Source organism: Sinocyclocheilus grahami, unplaced genomic scaffold (genome assembly GCF_001515645.1).
Source record: "Sinocyclocheilus grahami isolate Dianchi unplaced genomic scaffold, SAMN03320097.WGS_v1.1 scaffold267.1, whole genome shotgun sequence".
Classification (NCBI taxonomy): domain Eukaryota; kingdom Metazoa; phylum Chordata; class Actinopteri; order Cypriniformes; family Cyprinidae; genus Sinocyclocheilus; species Sinocyclocheilus grahami.
The window spans coordinates 494,658-516,105 of NW_015505446.1; the positions used below are offsets into that span (position 1 = coordinate 494,658).

The following is a 21,448-nucleotide window of genomic DNA, read 5'->3' on the forward strand; positions in this document are numbered from 1 at the left end:
ATATATATATATATATATATATATATATATATATACGATTTAATTAAAATGTTAAATAATATAATATAATAATTACAAAAATATGATTACGAGAATTCTTAATATTAAGCTGACTTTATAGTTTTCCTAGGCAATCATTATATAAAATATATATATATATAAAAAAAAAAAATAGTAGGATTATTATGGTTAAAAACTAAACCAATTTAAAAATAATTAAAAGTTGAAACAAATTAACTTTAAAATAAACTTTAACTGAAATCTAATTGAGAAAAAAATTAAATTAAATAGAAAACAAAAAAATTTATTTTAGCGAACTGCCAAACCAACGTTTCATTTTTTTAAAAATGTAGTAAACACTAAAACACCTGCTCACTGATATCAACATAACACCAACACATGTTCAAATGAATCTCTTTGCGTTTATTAAGAAATGTTACACTATGACAACATGTTTAGCTCTAAATAAATGTGCATATTTTCTTTTCAAAGCATAGGGGCAGTTGAAGGAGCGGGGGTCTCTCTCCAGAGTGATGCTGGGCACTGATGATGCTCTCAGGAGGGGTTGCACGCCAAATGCATCAGGTCTGTTCTTTCCTCAAGAGGGGTTTGCAAACAAACCATCATTAGTCCATGAGACGACATCACTGATACCCAGCTATCAGTCGGGGAGAATGAAGAGGGCCGGCTGGGCGGCAATTTGACAGTCAGCTAATGATGTTCCTTAGAGATATTTAGACAGATCCTTCTCCACCACCTAAAAGATCAATATTTAACAAAAAAAAATACATTTTGTGTGCCAATATCACTGTGATATTTAGATACTGTAGCTAATCTTAAACATGCCTTAGTTTATGACTCAAACCAGATTGAAATACAATCAAACATTAATAGAAGCTGAACAACGTACGCTTGGATCCTGCAAAGGGGAGTATCTCTTCACAACATGGCCTTCACGGTCAATCAGGAACTGAAAAGAAAACACAAAAATTGATAGCAAATTAAACAATTGTAATCATTTGAATAATTAGTAAATAAGTATTCATATTTAACATACAAGGTTTAAGTCATAACATGCTTTTAATTAGCATAATTCAAAGGGAAAGAAATGCACAAACCTTAGTGAAATTCCATTTGATGCCACTATAATGGAATAAAAACAACAGTCAGTAGAGAAGTTAACAATTTCTAGTGCAGCTCTATTAATGGGATAGTTCACCCAAAAATGAAACTTTGATGAAAATGTACTCACACTCAGGCCATCCAAAATGTAAAACAGATTTAGAGAAATGGAGCTTTGCATCACTTGCTCCCCAGTGGATCCTCTGCAGTGAATGGGTGCCGTCAGAACGAGAGTCCAAACAGCTGATAAAAACATCACGATAATCCACACCACTCCAGTCCATTACCAGTTAATATCTAGTGAAGCGAAAAACTTTGTGTTTGTAATAAAGAAATCCATCATTAGGACGTTTTAGTTTTAAACCGTCGCTTCTGGCCAAAATTCCAGTCCATAATCAATAATAACGTTTCCTCCAGTGAAAAAGTCCATCTGCTATTGTCTTCTCACATATTTCTTTAGAACTGTTTTTGCTTGATCTGTGCATATTTCTCTCCTGATTCAGACAAAATGAAGCAATATTATAGATAAAGGATTTCTTGTTTCTAACAAGCACACAGCTTTTTGCTTCACAAGACATTAATTAATGGAGTTGTGTGGATTACTGTGATGTCTCTCATTCCGATGGCACCCATTCACTACAGAGGATCCTTTGGTGACTAAGTGATGTAATGCTACATTTCTCCAAATCTGTTCTGATGAAGAACAAACTCATCTACATCTTTGATGGCCTAAATGTGAACACATTTTCAGCATTTTTTTTTTATTTATTTTTGGGTACACTATTCCTTTAAAGGGATAGTTCACTCATGTCAGTCCAAACCTGCATGACTCTCTTTCTTCTGTTGTATTTTCATAAAATAAGATTATTCTGTAGAATGTTGGTAACCAAACAGTTTCTGTTCCCATTAACTTTCATTATATGGCCAATAGAACAATGGAAATGAATGGGAACTGAAACAGTTTAGTTACTAACATTCTTCAGAATATCTTATTTTAAGTTCCACAGAGTAACAGAAGTTTAATTTTTGGGAGGATTATCGCTTGAATTGATTTAGCTGATATTAAATAAGCAATTATTTACACAGAATTTACAAGTCAACTAAGTTCAACTATCTGGCAACCGACTCACTTTCCAAAGAATCCTCTCCCATTTGGTTGTTCCTTCAGCCACTTCCACAGAGGGTGTGCGGAGTCGCCATTCACATCAATCTTACTGAACATATCAAACTCTGCGTTGTAAGACTTGGCAAATTCCTTGATTTGGGAATTTGTTCCTGGTTCCTGAACAAAAAATGTATTATTAGATCACAGTATTTATACATTTTAAGAGCATTAAAAATGTTTTTGCTCCCCGTACCTGATGTCCAAACTGGTTGGATGGGAAGGCCAGGATGTGTAAACCTCTCTCAGTGTACTTGGCGTGCATTTCTGCAAACTGAGAGTAGTTTACCGGTGTTTTGCCTCACTTTGAGGCAACATTAGTGATGATGACAACTTTCCCCCTGAAATATACAATCAATTAGATTTTGTTAGAGTTACAAATTGATTGACACTAAAGCAACAAGGTGTCATCCAATCATACAGACTGAGGATTCTGTAACACACTACTACCAGATTCATGCAGAAGCATGTGCCTCGTTGTGACATACTAAGTCATAGTTATGAGATTAAATGTCGACATTATGACTCACTAATAATTATACTTATAAGTCAAAATTCTGAGATAAAGCCATAATCATGACAAAAATGTGAAACTATGAGATACTAAGTCAATTATGAGGGGAAAAAAAAAAAAAAGTCAAAATTATGATAGTGAATCCTAATTGAGAGAATTTTTTTTTTTTATTAAATACCAAGTCATTATTATGAGATAAAAAGACAAAATTGAGACATAATTCTGAGATAGATATATATATATATGGTTAAAAGTATGAGACAAAAAGATAATTATGATAAGTAAAAAATGTCAATTATGATTTCAATTATTATTATGGTCTCATAATCTTGACTTTTTGTCACATTTGACATTTTATTGCAATAGTTTATCATAATTTCAGTTTTTCAAATATCGTATTTATGACTTTTTATTAGTGCTGTCAAATCGATTAATCGTGATAAATCACGATTGTGATTACATAATGTGTGTGTACTGTGTATATTTATATGTATAGTATATATAAATACACATATATACACATACATATATCTATACACACACACACACGTAAATATTTCTTAAATATATGCATGTATGTTTATATATATACACAAATATACACAGTACACACACATATTAATCGATTTGACAGCACTACTTTTTATATCACAATTCAACTTTTTATGCCATAAATATGACTAAGTATGTCATTGATTGGGAACCAAAGTTGATGTGGAAACGGGCTTCCATAGAAACAGGTTGACTCCGACAGCCCAAAATCTGCAGACGGGCTCAGACTTTTGTCAACTAGCACTGACTCCTCAGTCTAGACTGCTACTACACGGTAATGTTTTTCATACTTGAACAAACAGACTTTATACCTTGAGGTGAAATAAAAAGCAATTGTACTGCTGGCATGCTGATTTCCATCACTCACCTGTATTTTTCCAGGGAAACTTCATTGCCGTCTATATCCGTGGCAGTGAATTCATAAATGGATTTGGCTGACTGCCAGTCTTCTAGCTGTGCAGACTAAAAACAAAAACATGCTGGTGTAAACAAATAGGATGCATCTGAATACATATACACACGTAAAGAAAAAGGAACACTGTTAGTAACACCTTCAAACAAATATTAGATACAAATCTCTATATTTAAATTCCAACCGCAACTGAAAAACTGGTAAGTTATTAACTCATTTTAAAATAATGGGCTTTTAAGAGCATTTCTTACCATTGTCTGCAACACTATGGAGAAAACGACAGCGGGCCCTAAGAAACGCATGACTGCCTTTCAGTACTAACTACTGAAATGGCAGGCAGCGTATTAGATCAAATTCTCTTAAAGTACACCAAATCTCCAGAACACTGAAAGACCCTCATATATAGGGCTCCAAATAAATATTAACTTGACAGAGGCTGTTTCCTCCTTATAGGTTGATTTTTATTTGACCGTAACTCCTACTGAGGTCAAAGGTCACTGGGTGACGATCTTACACAACCGAGAAAACTGATAGCTTAATGTGCGTGTTGGCACTTTGTCCTCATACCAGAAAAGTGGCTGATGTTTGCATTATATACAGTAAATTATACTGCTTCTAAAGTGTACTAGAATAGTGAACATGATATTTCCCGTGGATATTGATTAGTCACTGACTTCAGGAATGGACTCATGCCACAAAGATATTATGGAATGAAAGGCTAATAATAAATATATAATAGCGTAATAATAAATAAAACAATGTTTGACTAATTGCAATAAAATAGTCATGAATATATTAACATCACCAAAAAAGTACTATGAAACTATTCTGAGGAAAATCATTAAAATTCATTAAATTATGAGATAGTCATAATTATGACATAAAAAAGTCAAACTATGAGATGCCAAGTCATATTTATGAGATAAAAACCATAATTATGAGATAAAAATGTCAAACTATGACATACTAAGTTATAATTATGAAGGAAAATGTCTAAATTATGAGATAAAGCCACAATCATGGCATAGAAGTTTGAAATTGAGATACTTTTGAAGAAATTGAGATGATTATGTCAAGACTAAAGACAAGTCATTAGTTTTTGTCATAATTATACTGAATTTTTTAATTCATATGACTTGGTACATCATAATTTTGACTTGGGTCATAATTTGACTTTTTACATCATAATTTCAACTTTCTGACATTAATATGACTTAGTATGTTATAATTTCGACTTTATGGTCATAATTAGCTGTCTTAGTACGTATGTTTTTTGCCATTTGTTCATGGCATTTTTTGTACACTAACCAAGGTTATGTAATTTTCTGGACATGCTGTTCTTTTAGGTAACACGTAATGTAATAGTATTTGTTTTATGTATCAAAATACCATTTTTTTTTTTTTTTTTTACCATTTTGCAGCCAATACATGTTTCAAAGAAGAAGAAAAACAACAACCCTGTCTTTTACTAAGCTGATCTTATGAAACCAAGTTTCTGCTAATGTATGCCAAAAGATGGATATTGGAAGATGGACCAATAGATACAATTTGTTATTACATTAGATTATTATTGTCGTTGTTGCGCATTATTTATACAACGGAAAAAGTGAACTGATACTGTTGTGGAAGAATGAGACACAAAGACAAAAGACCTAACTTAAATACACTGAAACTAGACCTCATCTTGCACAATAGGACTGATTGTGTAAACTGATGATAAAACATTTGCAAAACCCCCGTAATTATGCAGCACATAACCTCATAATTGCCAAATTACGTAATATGATTCAGATATGCAAGTTTAAGTTACAGAAGTAGGCCTATTCAACTTTACGATACCATTGCACCAATGATCCCACTGCTTGATAAAGCCCCGAACAGCAACAAACGATGAATAAAAGCCATTTTTTGATCTTTTCGCTTTCCAACGTCCAGTAGTGATGACTCTTCAATGAATCGTTCTTTAGAGTCGATTCTTCTCTATGAATCAGGTAACGGAACGGTTCATGAAGTGGACTCATTGAACCGGTTTTTGCTAACAGTATGATTCGTAATGAGCCGAACGGGAACACTTGAAATTACAATAAACTCCGCTAAATTAATCAAACGTAACTAATCAAACCCCATAATAACAGACACAATATGTGTCTTCGTGCTCTATTTGAAGGTTTTAGAGCATGTGATATGCTCTAAATATTAGCATGATAGAAACGACAAAAGGAATCACTGAATCATTTTATGAATCGATTCTTTGATACGAATTGTTCAAAAGAACCAATTTGAAGAAATCACACACGCACTTCCCACATGCCATTGCGGATAATCGGACCTTTTTCTAGAATGTTCTACAACCTCTTCCCATTCCTTATTGGTTTCCAAACGAAATAAACACCAACATAATATATATAAGATTTATTTTGTATATAACTAACAAACCACCTATTTTAAAATCGCTTTTATTTGAACTTTTATCAACATAACACATTGTATTGCTTGAAAGCGAAAAGTAAAAGCTTATATATTTACAACAACAACAACAAAAAACTAAACTGCGTATTGTTTTGTACACACGAAATCAAAGTGCGCGTTGCGGCGTAACGTCTGACGTCATAGACACGCGTCGGCAGAAACGGGACACAAACGTGGAGCAAAAGGATCGACTAAGCGTGATATTTGTGTGTTAATCCTCTTTTGGGCGCGATATGGATGACGAGGAAGAGACTTACAGACTATGGAAAATTAGAAAAACTATAATGCAGGTAAATGAAAGCCGTATAACTTTATAGTGTGATCCATGTTGCGTAGACAGATTATTGTGATGCTTATTCGGGTCCTCTGGAGTGCCATGATTTGTGATCTCCCAAAATACAGCACGCATCCAAATAACAGAAATATGTTACGTCCTTCTAATCTCTAACTTGGTCTTTCAGCTTTGTCACGATCGCGGTTATTTGGTGACGCAAGATGAACTGGATCAGACTCTCGAGGAGTTCAGAAGCCAGTTTGGAGACAAACCCAGCGAAGGTCGACCACGACGAACCGATCTCACGGTCCTGGTCGCCCACAACGACGACCCGACCGACCAGATGTTTGTGTTCTTCCCTGGTGTGTGGAATCTTCAGCAACAGCCCTGTTCCTGAGTGTTTAACTCATCCATAAACCCACTGTTGAGGAACGATTGATTTATTTTGAACGGTTGTATCAGATCTAACCGTTATTTTGCTTTCAGAGGAACCAAAGGTTGGCATCAAAACCATAAAGATGTATTGCCAGCGTATGCAAGAAGAAAACATCACCCGGGCCATCATTGTAGTCCAGATGGGCATGACGCCCTCCGCCAAACAGGTGAAGCAAGCACATACACTTACCTTTAGATGTCAACTAACTACTGAGGCATTTAAATAATGTGTCTGGTCTCTCAAATTTCAGTCTCTGGTAGACATGGCACCGAAGTACATACTTGAGCAATTTCTTCAGCAGGAACTTCTAATCAACATTACCGAACACGAGGTGAGGACGCTGCAGTTAAAGCGGACTGTTTAAACGATTTCACTACCCTGATAGCACACCTACATCACTGAGATGTCTATTTGACGTCTGCATTTACATTTGCAAGACCTATTTTTATTTTTTTTTAGAGTGTTTGCTCATCTGCAGTACGGCTTCAGATGTCCTAGACCAGGGCTGTCCAAACTCGGTCCTGGAGGGCCGGTGTCCTGCAGAGTTTTGCTCCAACTTGCCTCAACACGCCTGGCCTGGAAGTTTCTAGTATGCCTAGTAAGAGCTTGATTAGCTGGTTCAGGTGTGTTTGATTGGGGTTGGGGTTGGAGCTAAACTCTGCAGGACACCGGCCCTCCAGGACCGAGTTTGGACAGCCCTGTCCTAGACATTTAGAAAATGTCTAAGATGTTTGATTTAGAATAGGGTGACCATACGTGCCATTTTCCCTGGACGCGTTAAACATCTTAGACATTTTCTAAATGTCTAGGACAGGGCTGTCCAAACTCGGTCCTGGAAAACCCTAATTAAAACTATGATTAGGGTTGAAGCAAAACTCTGCAGGACCGACGTTCGCAACCCCTGGTCTAGGACAGGGCTGTCCAAACTCGGTCCTGGAGGGCCGGTGTCCTGCAGAGTTTAGCTCCAACCCCAACCCCAATCAAACACACCTGAACCAGCTAATCAAGCTCTTACTTGGCGCGTATGGTCACCCTAATTTAGAATGTATGTAAAACTGATGTCTATCAGATGTTTGTACACAACAGATGCTTTCCAGATGAAACGATCTTTAACAGACATCTTGCAGACGTACGTGTGCTATCTGGGTATATTAGCATTCATACCAACTGACAATAAGAGCACAGCCTTTTAAAGTTGGGTTGATTCTGAATGATTGGCTGTCAGTGTTTTCATCGATCCTCAGGTAGTCCGTTCACCGCATCAATTGCACCCCCCTAAGAACGGCCCTGTTTGGGAGAATATATGGTAGTCCACATTACAACTATAATTAAGAACAATATCATTCATATTAGTTAAGAACGATGTTTTCAACTGTTGAATGATAAAAACATTGACAGCCAATCAGAATCCACCTGGGGTGTATTCCAGAAAGCAAGGTTGGCTTATCGTCACACATACCCTGAACTCTGTTGATTAACCCAAACCTTGCTTACTTGAGGTATGTTGGTTCCAAAAACGCGTCCGGGAGTAAGTTCAGTCAACTCAACGGCTAATTCTCAATAGAGCGACGAATCAACGAGTCAACATGGGCGAAGAAAAAGCACTGCTTCTTTCATTTACATACATACTGCATCTTGCCACCTAATTGATGGTTGTGCAATAATTTTTCAAATTTTTTTTTGTTTAATCTTTTAATCACTGAGAACAAGAATTATATAGTTTGTTTGATGCTAATTATATAATAAGAAATATCACATTTTAGAAAATGCATGATGTGTGATGAGAAAATATAATAAATATATTAGAATAAATAAACATTATAACACTTGTTATAATAGTGTTTTATAATTAATATATATCAACAACTATTAAATGACAAAAATAACATTAGAATAATATTACTATTATTATACAGTATATTACTTAAAATAGTGCTTCATAATTAACATATACAACTATATATATATATATATACATATATATATATAGTTGTAAGTATATTTGATAATTATACTGTAATCATATATACTATTGTTAAGTTGTATATAATATATAAGTTGCTATAGCCCTGAAAGTTACCGCCGAAAGCTGATAAGTTATTGTTCTTAGTGTGAACAGGCGTTTAAAATTTTTATCGACTCATTTGGCCTTTTACAGAATTTACAAAATGCTAGTTTTACACATTAATGTTTTGATGTTATTTACACAATAATAATAATTATGTTTTAATTTCTTTCAGCTTGTTCCAGAGCACATAGTCATGACTAAAGAGGAAGTGACCGAGTTGCTGGCACGGTAGTATCCTTTGAGCTTTGGGTGAAATTTATAGCTGTGCTATTTTAGTATCAATTATATATTATAGTTTTTATTCATATTTTGAGTGTTTATTTTTTTAATTATTTAAAATGTTTAGTTTTTTATTTTAGTCAAGTTAAATGAAAATGAGGAAATAAGAAATGTTGCCTTGGCAACTATATATATTTTTTTATATTTTATTTCAGTTGAAGGGATAGTTCACTCAAAAATGAAAATGTCACAATTTACTCACCCTCAAGTTGTTTCTTTCTTCTGTTAAACACAAAAGAAGATATTGGTAACCAAACAGTTGATGGTAGCCATTGACTTCCACATTATGGAAGTCAATGGCTACGTTTATTTTATGTAGCAAATCTTTTTTTATGGTTTTAGTTAACTATAATAACCCTGGTTTATTGGACTCAGTTGGATGGTTTACTGTAGAAGTATCTCTAGTATCTCTTAACCAGCTCCTCTCCAGTAAACTAAAGGAAAGCCAGCTTCCCAGAATTCAAGCTGGGGATCCTGTTGCCCGTTACTTCGGCTTGAAGAGAGGCCAGGTAGGAACTCGAATGTGTATCTTCATCTCGGAGTGTTTGGAGTGAATAACTTGTGGCATGTTTTGCAGGTTGTTAAGATCATCAGACCGAGTGAAACTGCTGGACGGTACATCACATACAGACTGGTCCAGTGATCCCGAGCAAGTCAGTATTTCTGTTGTAGTTAACTGGAGTGTTTGGTTAACGCTTACAAACTCCATTTTGATGTTATTCAGCTTATTCCCTGTCATTAATACCTCAGAATTTGTATATCAGTATTGATCATCTGAATTCAAGATGCAAATCTGTGATGCAGTGTTATTTTAGTATCATTACTATACTGTCTTTAGTGTTTTTGTTTTCAATTAGTTCTTATACGTTCCATTTTGAAGTCTTTGTAATTTTGGTGTTTGTCTTTAAATGAGTGAAATAGGCATGGGCCGATTACCGGTTTCAAGGTATACTGTGATGTGAAAATTTCACGGTTTCAAAACCGCTAATATTTTCCGTTATACCGTTTCTGCGGTATGCACGGTTTTTCATGTCTCCTCAAAGACTGAAAGTGTAGGAATCCCTCAGGTTGAGTGCAGTGTAGAGAGTAACACGACCCTCCTCCTCCTGTTGGTGCGAGCGAGCGGTCAGTCACGTGTGTATAGGATGGACAAACTTAAGGAGCTTCCCCTGGAACTTACGCGATCGGCAACCGCCCATTTATGTGAAAATATGAAGTCTGTAAAAGCCCGTTGACAGGCCAGAGACGCTGAAGACGGACGCACAGAGAAAAATACTGTAGCAGGCAGATCACTCACTGTTCATGCACGAACTACTGGAAGAAAATCCAATATTGATTTAGGGGTTTATCTGAATGTGTTTCTGAGGGGAACTGACTGTCTTCAGAAAAGTTTACATGGTATTTTCTTTTAATCTGGTCTCTGTATAGTTAATATTAAAGCAGTGTGTCAGCGCAGCGCTGCTTTGTTTACAGCGCTAACCAAGGAAACGCCGTATCTGGTGTTCCAGAAGCGCCTCCTGCTGTCAGAGAGTGAATATGCATCTCATTCAGAGCTTCTGCTGTTTATTTCGTTCAGGCATGTAATAAAATTTCACAAAGCTAGTCAGAACATTGTTTTTGCTTCAAATTGGGTTATTATTAATTCAAATTATGTATATGAAATTATATAAATATGTATTAGGCTTGCCGCGATAGACGGTGATACCGGTTATGTCTCTTGCCCACCGTGTCACCGACCCCCACCGTCGTTTAGATTTTTTATAGTAATAAAAATCATTTAGTTCAGTAAAAGAACAGACACTACAATTAAAAACTGAACGCGGCTGCTCAATGCAGTGTGCCGAACGACAGTCGCATCACAGATCAGATTTCATTTCTCCAGCGAGGAGAGTGAGTCCAGCTGACTGACAAGAAGAGGGGTGAGACAGACAAGACGATCGCGGATGATTTAGTTTCGAAACGAGATGCAAAAGCGCCTGTTTGGCAGTATTTTGGATTTTGAAAAGCCTGTTGACTTTTGCTGTTCATCTAAGGTGATTTTGGAAGTTTTTTTAAACATTAGTTTCTTATTTAATTGGTTCCACAGTGTTTGCTGATTTTTACTTTATTTAAACCGTGTCATTTTTTAAATTTTATTTGACATTCGTTTTGCTAATAAACGTTCTACGTTTCTTATTTATTTGGTTATATATTATACATGTTTACTTATTTCCAGTTTTGTATACCTATTAAACTTTATGTAAGTTATTTGTTATTTTATATTAGGCATAGCTTGCCCTATAGCATGGTGTATTTTTATTTGTTTAGTTAATAAAAGGTGTATGTTTTATATATATAGGCTAAAGTGAGTTTGACGTTGTATTTTGTTGTTGCATTCAAGCAATTGACGCCGAACTGCCGTTAATTCAAAAGTTAAAGTAAAATGCACACGGAGCTTTTAAGCCATTTTAAAGCGGAGGAAAAGAGGGAAAATTCAAACGAACAATTGCTTCACTCCGAATTGCTGTTATTTTAAAGTGAAAGTAAAATGGGCACACCGCTTTTACAAGCTATTTAAAAGCTGAGGAAAAGAGGGAATGCCCCGTCCCGTGTTGTCACACGCCGATTAACCGGTGGGAAAATTCTCACCGTCACAACCCTAATATGTATAGGAATTATATAACTAAAATTAAATAACTAATTACAGATTTGGGTTAAATAAAGATGTCAGTCTTTATTTTTCTTCTTTTTAGGAAACAAATCAAAGAAAAAATAAACATTCTACTGTTCCTAATATTCTGTGTGCTGCTCAAAAACTAAATATATTGTGTTCATCGGGAATTTTTGTAATTTTTTTACCCAGTCATTTAAAAATAACACATTTTAGAGCTGTAACGACAATACCATGATATTTTTGCTTAAGGTTATCATACCGTCAAAATCTCATACCGGCCCATGCCTAGACTGAAATAATTGAAAATCTGTTAATTTTTCAATTAGTGTAAATGTTTCATATTTTGTGTTTAATAACACCGAATTAATTATTCAATTTTTGTTTGACAGGTTTGAAGTTTTCTCCAACTTCTGAAAGTGAACATGGTCTGAATTGTCTTTTTTAAAAGTTTTTCCTTTTTTAACTAATAAATATGATTGTTAGTCTGTCTCTTGTGTCACTTCATTTAACAGCTTGGTTTATTAAAAACCATGTTAGTTTGGTCTCAAATGAACAAGCCTCAAAACCTAAAAGTAGAGAGAGCCGACTCACCTTTTTCTTTCTGAAAGCCATTGTTGTATGGGGGAGGAAATAACGTGAAGCGGACAGAGATAAGTGCAAATATACACAGCAACAAGCAAATATATTCAACTTAACCTCTTCCTCATTGGCTACCATGCTGTCTGATAACTTCTGTATAACCATGACCTCCCGATAGTTTGCATTGTTTTTAAATACTGATTATTTTGAAATCACTCATATTTTATTATTAAAAGACAAGCACAAACATATAAAATTTAACAACAGATTTACATCAACACTGAGTGCAAGGTGATCTCATAAGATACAATGCATGATGACACCGGAAGCGTACCACTGTTATCGTAAAATAAAGCTAAAAACATTTTTAAAAATCTACGTTTTTGCAGGATTCCAAGCCGAAGTATTTTAAATATTAAAACGCATCTTTAAAAATATATTGGAACATCACAGACGAACCCTGGCTGAACTCAAAGAGTGAGTGTTGTGGAGGTGCCGTTACTCTGATTGATGTTTAGCGCTGCCAGCGAGCTTGTTGGTGCTGCTTCTGGTTCATCTAACTCGGGCGGCTCACTCGCAGGGAGGGCAGGCGGGTTGCTGCTGTTGTTTGAGCTGGAGGGACACTGCAGGTTCACGAGAAGGATGGGCAACCTCATTTGTGTTTCGGTGGTAGAGCCCAGTGCCTGGTCTGTAGGACTGGGGGGCTGAAGTTCACCTCTGCCCCGTTCCTCGTCTGCATCTGAATCGGAGTCCAGACTGTGTTCCGGAGAACCAGGGGTTCCTGGTGAACTCTCTGCTGAGACATGACAAAACACATTTTTCTTATATCACATATTATTGATTTAATTTAATGCAAAAATGCTTATTGGAATTATTTTTTTTGTTGGTAATATTAGGAATAAATATTAATAATTATATATGTAAAATGTTTTAATAGTCAAATGAAACTAAACATCTACTTAAATGAGTATAAAAATACAATAAATTTAAAATATTTTAAAATAGTAATTTATGTAAATATTCACAAATATAAAATTAACATTAATATGAAAGGCAGCTAATGAAAAATGAGTATAAAAATGCATCATTTAAAATATTAATTTTATATGAATATATATATATATATATATATATACACACACTAAATATACACATACACATATATATATATATATATATTAAATAAAACATGAAAGGCAAATGAATGAAAAACTGAGTATTAAATACAAAATGTACATTTTAAAAATTCAAATAATGGTGATATTTATGTAAATAAATATATTTACAAATATTAAATTGATGTACATTAATATGAAAGGCAAATAAATAAAATGAAAAACTAACAAATACAAAATGAGTTTCAAATATGATAAAATACTAAAATAATGGTGATATATTTAACTATTAATTATATTAAATAAAATTCATATAAAAGGCAAAAATAAAGTGAAAAACTAAATTACAATAAAAAATACAGTATAAATGACAATAAACATACAATATTTTTAAATATTAAAATAATGGTGAATTGTATTTAAATATATTCATAAATATAAATTAATGTATTTTAAATTTAATATGAAAGGCTAATAAAATAAACATATATACTAACCTGCATGAGTAAAATTAATGTTGATATATAAAATTTATATTAAATAAATAATAAATTAATATGAATAAACAAAGTCAAATAAATAAATAAACAAATATACAATAAATATTTAAATTAAAATATCAAAAGATAAATCAAAAAATATATACACACACAATGCATTTGAACAATGTAAACCAGTAATATTAGGAATAGAAGTATGAAATGTTATACCATGGCCCTCTAATTTGTCTGATTCTGCAGCGTCGGGTTCATCTGTGACTCCTTGTTCATCATTTGAACAGTGTTCTTCATCAATGCTGCTTTCCTGCACAGACCAAATCATCACGTTTGTTCTGCATTAGCGTTTTAACCAGTTGACCTCGCATTAAAACACATCACTTGCACAACATGAGAGATTCAGCCGATCACAAACCTGCTGTAGGGACTGTGTGCGGGGGGTGCTGGTGCTTGCCGGCCGACTGGAGTCCGAATGGAAAATGGAGGGATAAAACACAATGAGGGTCTCCACTATGCGGGCCTGGTACGGGTAATCCACCAGAGACGACAGAGACACCGTGGCCCCTGAGGGCCGGGGCCGCATCAGTGAGGGGCCAAACACGATGCCCAGATTGCTCGGGCTCATCTTATTGTCATCTTCCAGTTCTGCAATCCTGAAAACAGGGACATTAACCAAATAATCAGTGTTTAATAAAAACAGAGTTTGGCAAAGTAAGTCTATAAACCCAGAAACATGAGAGGAAGTCAATTCTATATTTTGCACCTTCTCAGGTGGCGCGCTATGTAGCGGAGAGTGGCGGTGTTTTGTTTGGGCAGCTCTTTAAGGAGATTCTTAAGTCTGTCCACGAGGGCCAAGAGTTCAGGGTCTGTCTCAGGGCCGAGGTCCACCAGGTCGGGCCCTTTGCCCGTCTCGGCTCCCTCTGGACCCACTACAGCCAGGCTTTCCTTCGCCAGACCCATCAGACTGTTGTACAGACGGAAGGGCATGATGGGCTCTGGAAGCTGAGGAAAAATCAAAAACACAAAATAAGGATGTAACAACTGACTGTGGTGAACGTATGAGGAGGATATGAAAAGCCACTGCTAACAATGAAGGCAACTTATTCATAGGGAACTGTTAAAGGATGTGTTCATCAAAAATTTAAGATGTTATAATATTAAAAAATATATATATATAAATATTTATATAAATTATTTATAATTTTGGTGAATGCAAAAAAGGGATAATATTAATAATAATAATAATAATAATAATTATTATTATATGGATTAATAACTGAAAATTAAAATAAAATCCAGTATAACATACAAAATAAAAATACACTATTCTATAAATAATCAATTAGTTACATTGACTCTAAGTGTTAATAATATGATTTAATTTTAATATAAAGTACACTATTTTATTAATTATCAAAAAAAGTTTTAGAAAAATATAACATTTTTAATTATATTTATAAATATAATATATCTAAAAATTAAATTATATTAATAAATTTGGGGAACCGAAAATGCTAATTCTGTTATATTTTCATATGCTGCATTCTGTTATATTAAAAGTTGAGTACATTATTAGACTATTATTTAAATTTAGGATAACTCAAAATGCATATTTTTATATATGAATGTTATATTTTCATTCATATAATTTAATTTTCATATAATTGTACATAATATACAAAACCCAAAAATGCCATTTCATGCCATATGTTCAAAGATATTGCTAAATGTAGATAGCAGAAAGAAAAAAAAAAGTTAAATTAATAAGTTAGTTATTTGGGTGAACCCTACAAATGCAAATTTTAGGTGTTTTAATATAATCTATATAAATATAATTTATATTTATAATATAATTTAATAGAAAAATGTATAAATTGAGTAGTAGTAGTGTAAGTGTTTTAATAGACAAAAAAAAATACTATATATGCAAAATAAATTATATTATTAATAAATGAGTTACATTTGGGTGAACCAAAAATGCTAACTGTTAAATTGTCAATAATAATAATAATATTTTGTAAGTTTTATATAATATACAAAAACCAAACAAAAATGCAATTTCCACAATATTATATAAAATGATTTTGTATAAATGTCCTGATGTAGTGGTGGCTCACCTGTCGCAGGTAGAGCTTCAGTACGTTACTGATGTCGTGTGGCGAGCACTGGGACAGCTCCACCAGCTCTTTGCCGTTCTCAAACGCCTGGCACAGCTTCTCCACCCGCGTCTTCACCCCATTCACTCGATAAATACCCTGACAGCGAAGAGGACGATCAGAACCATCTTGCATTTCTATCTGCTGGATCTGACCAGACGCTTGCATACCTTCATCCTCAAAGCTCTTCTCTCGATCTCACCGATGCACTTCTTGATGATGAAGGGGATGCTGTCGGGACTGTTGCCAGACACCTGTGAGAAATCCTGCCCGAACAGCTGAAGGCGACCCTGGAGCTTCTTGTGGCCACACTGAATGGCCAAAGTCTCCAAGCAGCGTTTGTGACAGGCCAGGAAACACTGCCAAGAGCAAGTCACACTTGAAACAGCCTGCTTGATAAAAAAAAAAAAACAAGGCCAAAGCGCAGCCGATGTGACCTCACCTCCTCGCACTCGGCTCCCTGGAAATAAACGTAGCTGTCGCATTCTCTGCATTTGGACGGGGAGCGCAGTTTACGCAGTTTGTGCGTCTGAGCGGCTTTCGACAGCCCCACGTTCCGGAACGGCCCGGTGGGAACCACAATCTCAGACTCGATGCCATTTATGTCTGCAAAATATTGAACGGACAGTGAGAAACTAGATGACAGTCACAGATTAGAAAGGAAAACACTTGTGCATCATTTTAATCTCACTTGGCGTTTCAAAGGAAGTAACATTTGAGTCTTTCTCCTCTGCGTCTTCGTTAGATGACATGGTTCCTGTAGACGACGTTCGGGCCATTTTACTTATGTCACCTACAAAATAAATAAAAATACAATATTATATATTATAGTAAATGTTTACGTTTAATATATTTTAGTCATGGCAAGAAATTGTACCTGTGCTGGTAGTGGGGGACCCCAGGCCACTTCCTCCTCCCACACTGTCTGTGTCGCTCACTGTGGAGCCCCAGGATTTGTGGGTCATGTGACCTCGAGCTGACAATAAAACAAAAAAACAATTCAGAACCATTTGCATAACTACTTTGGATATTCAAACATACCCAAAACACTAAACCAAACAAGCACCTCTTGAAAGCCCCAAACATCTATAAATAAAAACCTTCATACTGTACATATGACAAAACATTTAAAATATAAACAAATATATTTTTTATTAGATTATATTTATAAATTAGGAACTGTATAAATGCAGGAACAAATTTATATGTGTTATATTATCTAATCATATTAACTAATTTGATCTAATATTTAATCAGAATTATGTATTAAAATAATGAAAACAACGTTGTAAAATATATATTACAATTTTGAATAATTATATATATTAATATAATCAGATTTTAATATAATTGAATTTATAAAATGTATTTAAATTAAATTGTTTAATAAACTTTAATAGGTTCAATTAATTGATGAATAAAGCTTAAATTAATTTATTGATTTAAATTTGTCAAATTAATTTAAGTTTCATATAACAGAACATAAAAAGCCCTATTAAAATACATTTATGTGGACCCCCAAAATTAATATAATCATAATTGCTTGTATTAATAATATAATTACATTTTAATATAATAAAGTATAATATAAAAAGGACATTCTTAGTTAATTGGGAAAAATTCTAATGGTTATATTTGTATTAGTAATATAATTTAACTATTATAATGAAATATATAACATTTACATTATATTATTAATACATTTGTTAAATGCAAATTGTTATATTTATCATTTTATAGCATTCTATTATATTTAAAATTAAATTATTAAATTAGTTACATTTGGTGCACCCAAAAATGCTAATTCAATTGATGTAATTCAATTTTGTAATGCAATGCATTTAAAACGTATACATTTGTTAATTTAAAACTATTAGTAAATTAGTTACATTTGGCAAACGTTTTTTTTTTAATTAACAAAATTAATTCTTTTGTTAGATGTGCATTTTTTTATATACATACACACACACATACATATGCATAAACACAAACTACTTCTAAAAGGTGTACACGTTATTTGCAAAACATTAAAGAATAAAATTCATTTAATTACCATGATATATTTAAAAATAATACATTTAATTTACATAAATCATAATAACATTGTGATTACAGTAGTATTAATATTGTTGTTACTACTACTGCTACTAATAAAAGAACTTTCTTGCAGAACATACCAACAAGAATTGTATTTTTAACTAATTTAATACATTTCAAATTATTCTTATTGTGATTATGATAGTATTATACATTTGATTTTGTTACTACAACTAATAGAACTTTAAAGTTTCTTGCAGAATATATTTAACAAATAATAGTATTGTATTTTTAATAATATTTTATTATTATTTAACTTACATTAAAATAAGTTATTACTATTTTATTATAAATTTAATTGTCGTTTCTAATAAAAATAAAATGAACTTTAAAAGGTTTATCGCAGAACATAAATGACAAAATATATTACATTTTTAATAACAAGAAATTATTTAATGTACATTAATTATAATAACTTATTCTTATTGTGATTATTAAAGTATTACTATAAATTGTATTGTTGCTAATAATAATACATACATTTAATTTACGTTGATAACTTGTTACTGTAATTTTTATAGTATTAATGTTATTGTTAACAACAACAACATTTAATTTACATTAATCATATATAATTGTTAACAATAATTTTCTTAGTATTATTATTAGGAGGACGACAAAAGGTGGACATGTTGGTGTTGTACCATGATGAAGGTCTGGTTCTGCAGGGTGGAGGCCGCCTGCTGCATCCCAGCACTCTGCTCCAGGTCCTGCTCCAGAGCCAGAGAGTAGATGGAGAAGAAGGGCATGTGTGGCTGATGGACACAAAGAGAGACGGATGAGGAAGGGAGCAAACCAATCCTGAAGACTTTGAGCGAGGTCAGTTCTCACCTGTGTGATGGTCTGTTTACAAGTCTGATAGATCCTTTGTAAGCCCTTGGAGAACTCCAGCTCTATACATACATTAATGACAAGAAGCAAATTAAGTAGCTACAGAACGTGGCTCAACCAGTCAGAATTTAGAATCAGAACTATACGTTTTATCCAAAACTACACACTTTACTTCAATCTCTCATATAACACTTCAAAACTCAATTTCAATCAAGCCATCATATCACTAAAGCCACACGCGATTCATCCTACCTAGCGCAAACTTCTTCTCAACGTAGCTGATCAGATCCTTCATGTATTTGGAGATGGTTTTAGCGTACGTCAGAGCCGAGTCCACACCTCCTTCACTGCGCTGCAGGATAATGTCCACCTCTTCAGCGCTCATCACTGCCAGCGTGCATAGGAATACAATCATGTTTCACTTTAGAAAAAATAAATTTGTAATACCAACCATAAAAAGATACAATTATTTGTTTTGCAGGAAACTTGAGTTCTGTTAATAATAATAATTTGTATTTATTTAATGCATGCATGCATAAGAGATCTTCACAAAATCTCCTGCAGAACATATATTTAAAATTATGAATAATTTTATTTAGTATATTACTACTAATAATAAATTAATTATTATTCTTTAAAAAATAAAAACAAATTTAATGTGCGTTTAAATACATGTTCTGCAGGACACCAAGTTTGTGTTTGTGTATGTATGTATTATTTTAAACAAGTTATCTTAATAAATGATATTAAAATAAATACATAAAATTATTATTCATAATTTTAAATGTGTTCTGCAGGAGATTTTGTAAAGATCTCAAATAAATAATTTTATTATTAGTTCTCTTAAAATGTTCTGTAGAACAGTTCTATCATTTTAAATGTTCTGCACAAGACTTTATTTGAATAACGTAGCACCAGAATTATAATCAGTTCAAATAAATAATTATAAATTTATAAAAATATATATACACAATTTAAATAAAAATTGAATATATAAAATTATATCTTCAAAAAAAAAAAAAAAATCCTCTGTATCTATATCAGTGCATTCCTACTTGCTTTTCTGCATTTCTGAATTTGTTAAAATGTACCCAGCTCAGATGAATCACTCCGTGTGTGTAAAGAATCATGACCCGAGAGGTTCTCCATAGACTGAACATTCAAAGAGAATAAACACAAATATTTATATCACACATTGTCTCACATATACAACATACACATCTGTCATACGTGTTCCATGTGAGTCTTATTTCACGAGGACAACTGCGTCACAGAGCAGTGACACTAATCACAGAACGGCACTTTCAGGAAGTTAAACTCCTGCTGCCAACATCCGCTCTGAACAGAGACTGACACACACTTACCCTGCTCTTCTCAGAGGGCAACACAGACAACAGTGTGCTGCTGTCCACCTCCCCCATCAGCAGCTCCGACACACTGACAAAACACACAAACAAACGCCGTTTATACACTAAAAACATCTGAACAACTGTAACTGCACCAAATGATCAGATGCCAGTGGAAGTGTTTGATTCACAACTTCCACTTTGCTCAGTTCTTGCCATAGAAACAGTCCCATTGCACTGGTGCATGATTTCATGTTTTGGTCACAGGACATGAATTCAAGACATGAACAAGGCTCATGAACGTTTGAGCAACATTTTACGCTGCCATTCAAAGGTCTATCGCAATGAATATGACGATTCTGAAAACGTGAACTGAAAACAACAGCAGTACTACGTGAGAGATGATAATGATCAGCTCGAACTCAAAAACAGATCCTTGGTTTGGGGCGGTTAGCATAAGAGAGCAGAAGCCACAAATCAACTTCCTGTTATTTCTGTAGAGCTACGATTCATGTCAATGATCTAACAGAGCATTTTGAGAGAGATGATTTCATAACGCACACAAAGCATGCCGTATGGCACTGCAGTCCTGTGTATGCTTAATTTAGACTGGTAAAAATGTAAATAAACAAAAGAAACCAACAAATCAATAAACAGAACAAACATTTCAAAAGGAACCAAGTGCTATTTCCCCTTGAATTAACTTAATATAAGTGCAATAAAAATAAATTGTTCATTCAGTTCATTCAAGGGGAAATTGGAAATTATTATTTTTTTAAATATTTATTTAAATGTATATAAATAAATACATTCCAAAAGAATGCATTTCCCCTGAATGATTCGAAAAGGAAAATAAAATAAAGGAGCAATGTGCCATATATATATA

At 33.7% G+C, this 21,448-nt stretch overlaps 2 protein-coding genes and 1 pseudogene across 2 annotated transcripts in view; 1 reads left to right on the forward strand and 2 right to left on the reverse strand.

Annotated features, from left to right (window-relative positions):
- Window positions 1–402: 402 nt before the first annotated feature.
- On the reverse strand, window positions 403–5,733 carry LOC107599448 (phospholipid hydroperoxide glutathione peroxidase, mitochondrial-like; annotated as a pseudogene).
- Window positions 5,734–6,349: 616 nt separating this feature from the next.
- On the forward strand, window positions 6,350–12,368 carry polr2eb (RNA polymerase II, I and III subunit E, b). The gene is made up of 8 exons (XM_016291080.1): window positions 6,350–6,521; window positions 6,693–6,867; window positions 6,992–7,107; window positions 7,192–7,272; window positions 9,182–9,240; window positions 9,719–9,797; window positions 9,866–9,941; window positions 12,331–12,368. The coding sequence occupies exons 1-7, from the start codon at window positions 6,465–6,467 to the stop codon at window positions 9,929–9,931; spliced, it is 633 nt and encodes a 210-aa protein (XP_016146566.1). The 5' UTR covers window positions 6,350–6,464; the 3' UTR covers window positions 9,932–9,941; window positions 12,331–12,368.
- Window positions 12,369–12,724: 356 nt separating this feature from the next.
- The window catches only part of LOC107599472 (minor histocompatibility protein HA-1-like), a 17,706-nt gene continuing 8,982 nt past the window's right edge, over window positions 12,725–21,448 (reverse strand). The window contains exons 5-18 of the mRNA XM_016291068.1: window positions 20,581–20,653; window positions 20,308–20,368; window positions 19,469–19,603; window positions 19,217–19,278; window positions 19,030–19,140; window positions 17,166–17,319; window positions 16,980–17,081; window positions 16,731–16,894; window positions 16,459–16,647; window positions 16,250–16,387; window positions 14,896–15,134; window positions 14,548–14,785; window positions 14,346–14,439; window positions 12,725–13,316 (exon numbers count right to left, since the gene is read on the reverse strand). Coding sequence (XP_016146554.1) covers window positions 12,991–13,316; window positions 14,346–14,439; window positions 14,548–14,785; window positions 14,896–15,134; window positions 16,250–16,387; window positions 16,459–16,647; window positions 16,731–16,894; window positions 16,980–17,081; window positions 17,166–17,319; window positions 19,030–19,140; window positions 19,217–19,278; window positions 19,469–19,603; window positions 20,308–20,368; window positions 20,581–20,653 — 2,086 coding nt within the window. The 3' untranslated portion in view covers window positions 12,725–12,990. The remainder of the gene's footprint in view (window positions 13,317–14,345; window positions 14,440–14,547; window positions 14,786–14,895; window positions 15,135–16,249; window positions 16,388–16,458; window positions 16,648–16,730; window positions 16,895–16,979; window positions 17,082–17,165; window positions 17,320–19,029; window positions 19,141–19,216; window positions 19,279–19,468; window positions 19,604–20,307; window positions 20,369–20,580; window positions 20,654–21,448) is intronic.

What these genes read in the sequence shown, in the direction of transcription:
- polr2eb (XM_016291080.1), top strand. Translation starts at nt 6,465, where the DNA reads ATGGATGACGAGGAAGAGACTTACAGACTATGGAAAATTAGAAAAACT. An exon ending in TTAGAAAAACTATAATGCAG is followed by an intron (nt 6,522 to 6,692) that starts GTAAATGAAAGC and finishes TTGGTCTTTCAG; the next exon opens with CTTTGTCACGATCGCGGTTA. An exon ending in GATGTTTGTGTTCTTCCCTG is followed by an intron (nt 6,868 to 6,991) that starts GTGTGTGGAATC and finishes TTTTGCTTTCAG; the next exon opens with AGGAACCAAAGGTTGGCATC.